Genomic DNA, 3,272 nt, shown 5'->3' on the forward strand with positions numbered 1-3,272 from the left:
ACCATCCCCTCCCCAGAAAAAGATGTTCATATGTCCCATATTAATTTTTTGAAAACCCCAACTCTCCCCTTGTTTCTACAGAGAGATTTCTTTTTGGCTACAAGTAACAAAATATACAACCAAAAGTTACCTGAACAATATAAGGAATTTAATATATCAAATAACAAAAAAATCCAAAGGTAAAGCAGTTCCAGGATTGGTTAATTCAGAAGCACAGTTCAGGTGCTTTCTATCTGCATCCTGCTATCCTCAGTGTGATGGCTTTCATCTCCATGCTTGTCCTTTCATGGTCAGCAAACGGCTGTTACGGATTAGCTCCAAATATCCATCATCACATATCTTCACTGAGAAGCAGAAAAGGGGAGGGGGCAAATACCTATCTTGTATCCGTTTTTTAAGAACAAAAAATTTTCCACAAGTCCTTCACACTTCCCCTATTTGTCACATTAGCCAAGATTTCACCCTCTGGGACTAAGCAAACACCCTACTCAACAGCACAAGGCAGCCATACAGGGTAAAGACGAAAACAAAAATGGGGTTTTTTAGCAAGGAAGGGAGAGAGAAATGGCTAATGGGTAGGCAAATGAGAGTGTGTAACCCACTTATTTGAAATATCACCTTTCTCACACACTCAATTCCTATCTACTGCTACTTCTATTTTATTTTGAAGATCCCTATTTTGTTCCACTTTGATCTACTTCTGTGTCATTAGCTATTCCTGGGTCATTGTGACCCTTTTTGATTGCTAAGCTTTATATTAAATTTTTATATTTGATAGAATCTTTCCTAAATTTATTTTTTCAAATCTGAATTTTTTTTCCAAATTATCTGAATATTAGTATTGCAGTCATATATCAATTAACAAAGGGGATATGTTCTGAGAAATGTGTCATTAGGCAATTGTGTCATTGTGCAAACATCATCAAGTATACTCAAACAAACCTAGATGGTGTAGCCTATTGCTCCTAGGCTACAAACCTATACAGTTTATTACTGTACTGAATACTGCAGGCAACTGTAATGCAATGGTAAGTATTTCTGTATCTAAACAAAAGGTAGAGTAAAAATCTGGTATTATAATCTTATGGGACCACAGTTATATATGTGGTCCATTGTTGATTGAAACGTCATTATGTGGAACATGACTACAGTTTAATTTAATAAATTAATCTGAGTTAAACAGATATTTTTGTAACACCACACCTTTCTATGAAAGGACAGTGGTATGCCTCTAACTTAATTGAGTTTTCCTTTATGTCCTAAAGTAAATTTTTATAGTTTTAATTTCAGTTTTTATTATAATTTTTGGTTTATTTTATTATAAGAAGTCTATCTTCTTAATCTGCCATTTTTATGGTAGAGAACCCAGTGAAACATCTTGTTTGGTGTGTCAATCACTCCCTTCTGCAGAGTTCCCTGTCAAACAAATATATCTGAAAGGGTAATAATTAGCTGGGAAACAAAGTACAGTTTTAATAATCAAAGTGCTGATACTCCAATATGCAAAGTTCTAACAAAAGCTGGCTTGGAGATACCTGCTTATGCCATATAATTTAAGTAAGATAAAGTAAGTGGAAGAGGCGGTAAGAGAAAGACACTAGATGAGCACTGACCCCAAACCACTAAGAAGATATGGTCCAATGAATGTAGATGTGGCTAATCCAATTATCTACCCCTCTGCCCTTGTGGAAGAGTAAATAGGGAATAAAGATAAAGATGTTAGAACCTTCACCAGGACTTACATGCATGGGGAGAGAAGCTGAAAATCAAGACTACAACAGAAATAAGCATAAAAATTCCTTCCCAACATACCTAATATTCTTTGGCCCTGGAGTCACTGAATTCACATCTAAACTAATCTATATTTCACTTTAATTGCATCAATGGAATTCTAGGGGACTGAAATCTATTAAAGTGAAATTAAGTTTTTAAGCAATTTAGGCAATCATATATGTATTTACACACATATACACATATGTATATTTGAAATCCTTATACAGGCATAAAATTCTCTTAATAGAAATAAATTATAAGCAATAAAATAAAAATTAAGCTTAATTTAATTTAGGATATTGTTTGCTTTTTTAAATAACTAAAACGAATTCATGGAATTTGGAACATGACTATATGGAACATGACTTAACCAAAATTTGTTCATTCTTAACACAAATGATTCTGTTGGTGTGTACTTTTCTTTATGCTAATTCAACAAACCCTGAGCCTTGCTTCTCCATCTGGGGTTACATACACATCACTCTAACCAAATAAAAATGTTTAAAATAGGGGTCCTACATCTTGGTGTCTGGTTGTTTGAAATCAGATTTTCATTTTAAATAGTTTCAGTAAAGTGTATGTCATGGCAGAATGTTCCTTTATCTGCTTTGAGTTGGTCTGTGTTGAACTGATAAAATACACTCTTAGTCCCATACAAATGTCCAACGTTGTAATTAAATAATTGCTACTTAAAATACTTTATACATGAATAATTTATCTCTTTACACTGTTGAAGCCTTGCATTTCAGTATGTTCTACAGCTTCTGTATCATCACCTGAAATTTGCCTGAAGAGAAAACATAAAAATCATTCTTTGATTTTAGGTACAAGGAAAACAAACCTAAACACCAATTTTCTATTCTATTTAGGAAGTAGTTTTAATCAAGACATTTGCTATGTCAAAAAACTTTTCACACTCTACACAATATTCAACAAAGTCAATTCCATTTTTAGGGGATGATTATTTGGTTTGTAAGTAGGTACCTTTGTTTCTCTTGGTGATTCCTGCCTTTTATGTATAGTACTTCATTACTAATATCACTGTGAATACAGTGAAGCTCAAGTCAATTTTTTTCTTAATTGGTAGCTCTGGTGTAAAGATCTTTAGGGAGGTGTTTAGTGTTAAAAGACTAGTTGGTTTTACTTAGCTTTATATAATAGATATATTCTAAACAGTTGTTTAAAAATAACATTTTAATACTATAGGGAGATTTGTTATTTTAAAAGAACACTGCAGAACATTTCCTTTTAAAAGTTAAGAATTGGCCAGACATGGTGGCTCACACTAAGGCAGGAGGATCGCTTGAGCTCAGGAGTTCAAGACCAGCCTGAGCCAAGAGCAAGACCCATCTCTACTAAAAATAGAAAAACTAGGGGCTGGGCGCAGTGGCTCACGCCTATAATCATAGCACTCTGGGAGGCCGAGGCGGGCGGATTGTTTGAGCTCAGGAGTTCGAGACCAGCCTGAGCAAGAGCGAGACCCCGTCTCTACTAAAAAT

The 3,272-nt window shown here is 34.4% G+C and overlaps 1 protein-coding gene across 1 annotated transcript in view; it reads right to left on the bottom strand.

The window, feature by feature from the left end:
• Nucleotides 1-2,138: 2,138 nt before the first annotated feature.
• TRAPPC6B (trafficking protein particle complex 6B) overlaps nucleotides 2,139-3,272 on the bottom strand; it is a 19,340-nt gene continuing 18,206 nt past the window's right edge. The window contains exon 5 of the mRNA XM_012658324.1: nucleotides 2,139-2,560. Coding sequence (XP_012513778.1) covers nucleotides 2,529-2,560 — 32 coding nt within the window. The 3' untranslated portion in view covers nucleotides 2,139-2,528. The remainder of the gene's footprint in view (nucleotides 2,561-3,272) is intronic.

The sequence above is a fragment of the Propithecus coquereli genome, unplaced genomic scaffold (assembly GCF_000956105.1).
Source record: "Propithecus coquereli isolate 6110/MARCELLA unplaced genomic scaffold, Pcoq_1.0 Scaffold116, whole genome shotgun sequence".
Lineage (NCBI taxonomy): Eukaryota > Metazoa > Chordata > Mammalia > Primates > Indriidae > Propithecus > Propithecus coquereli.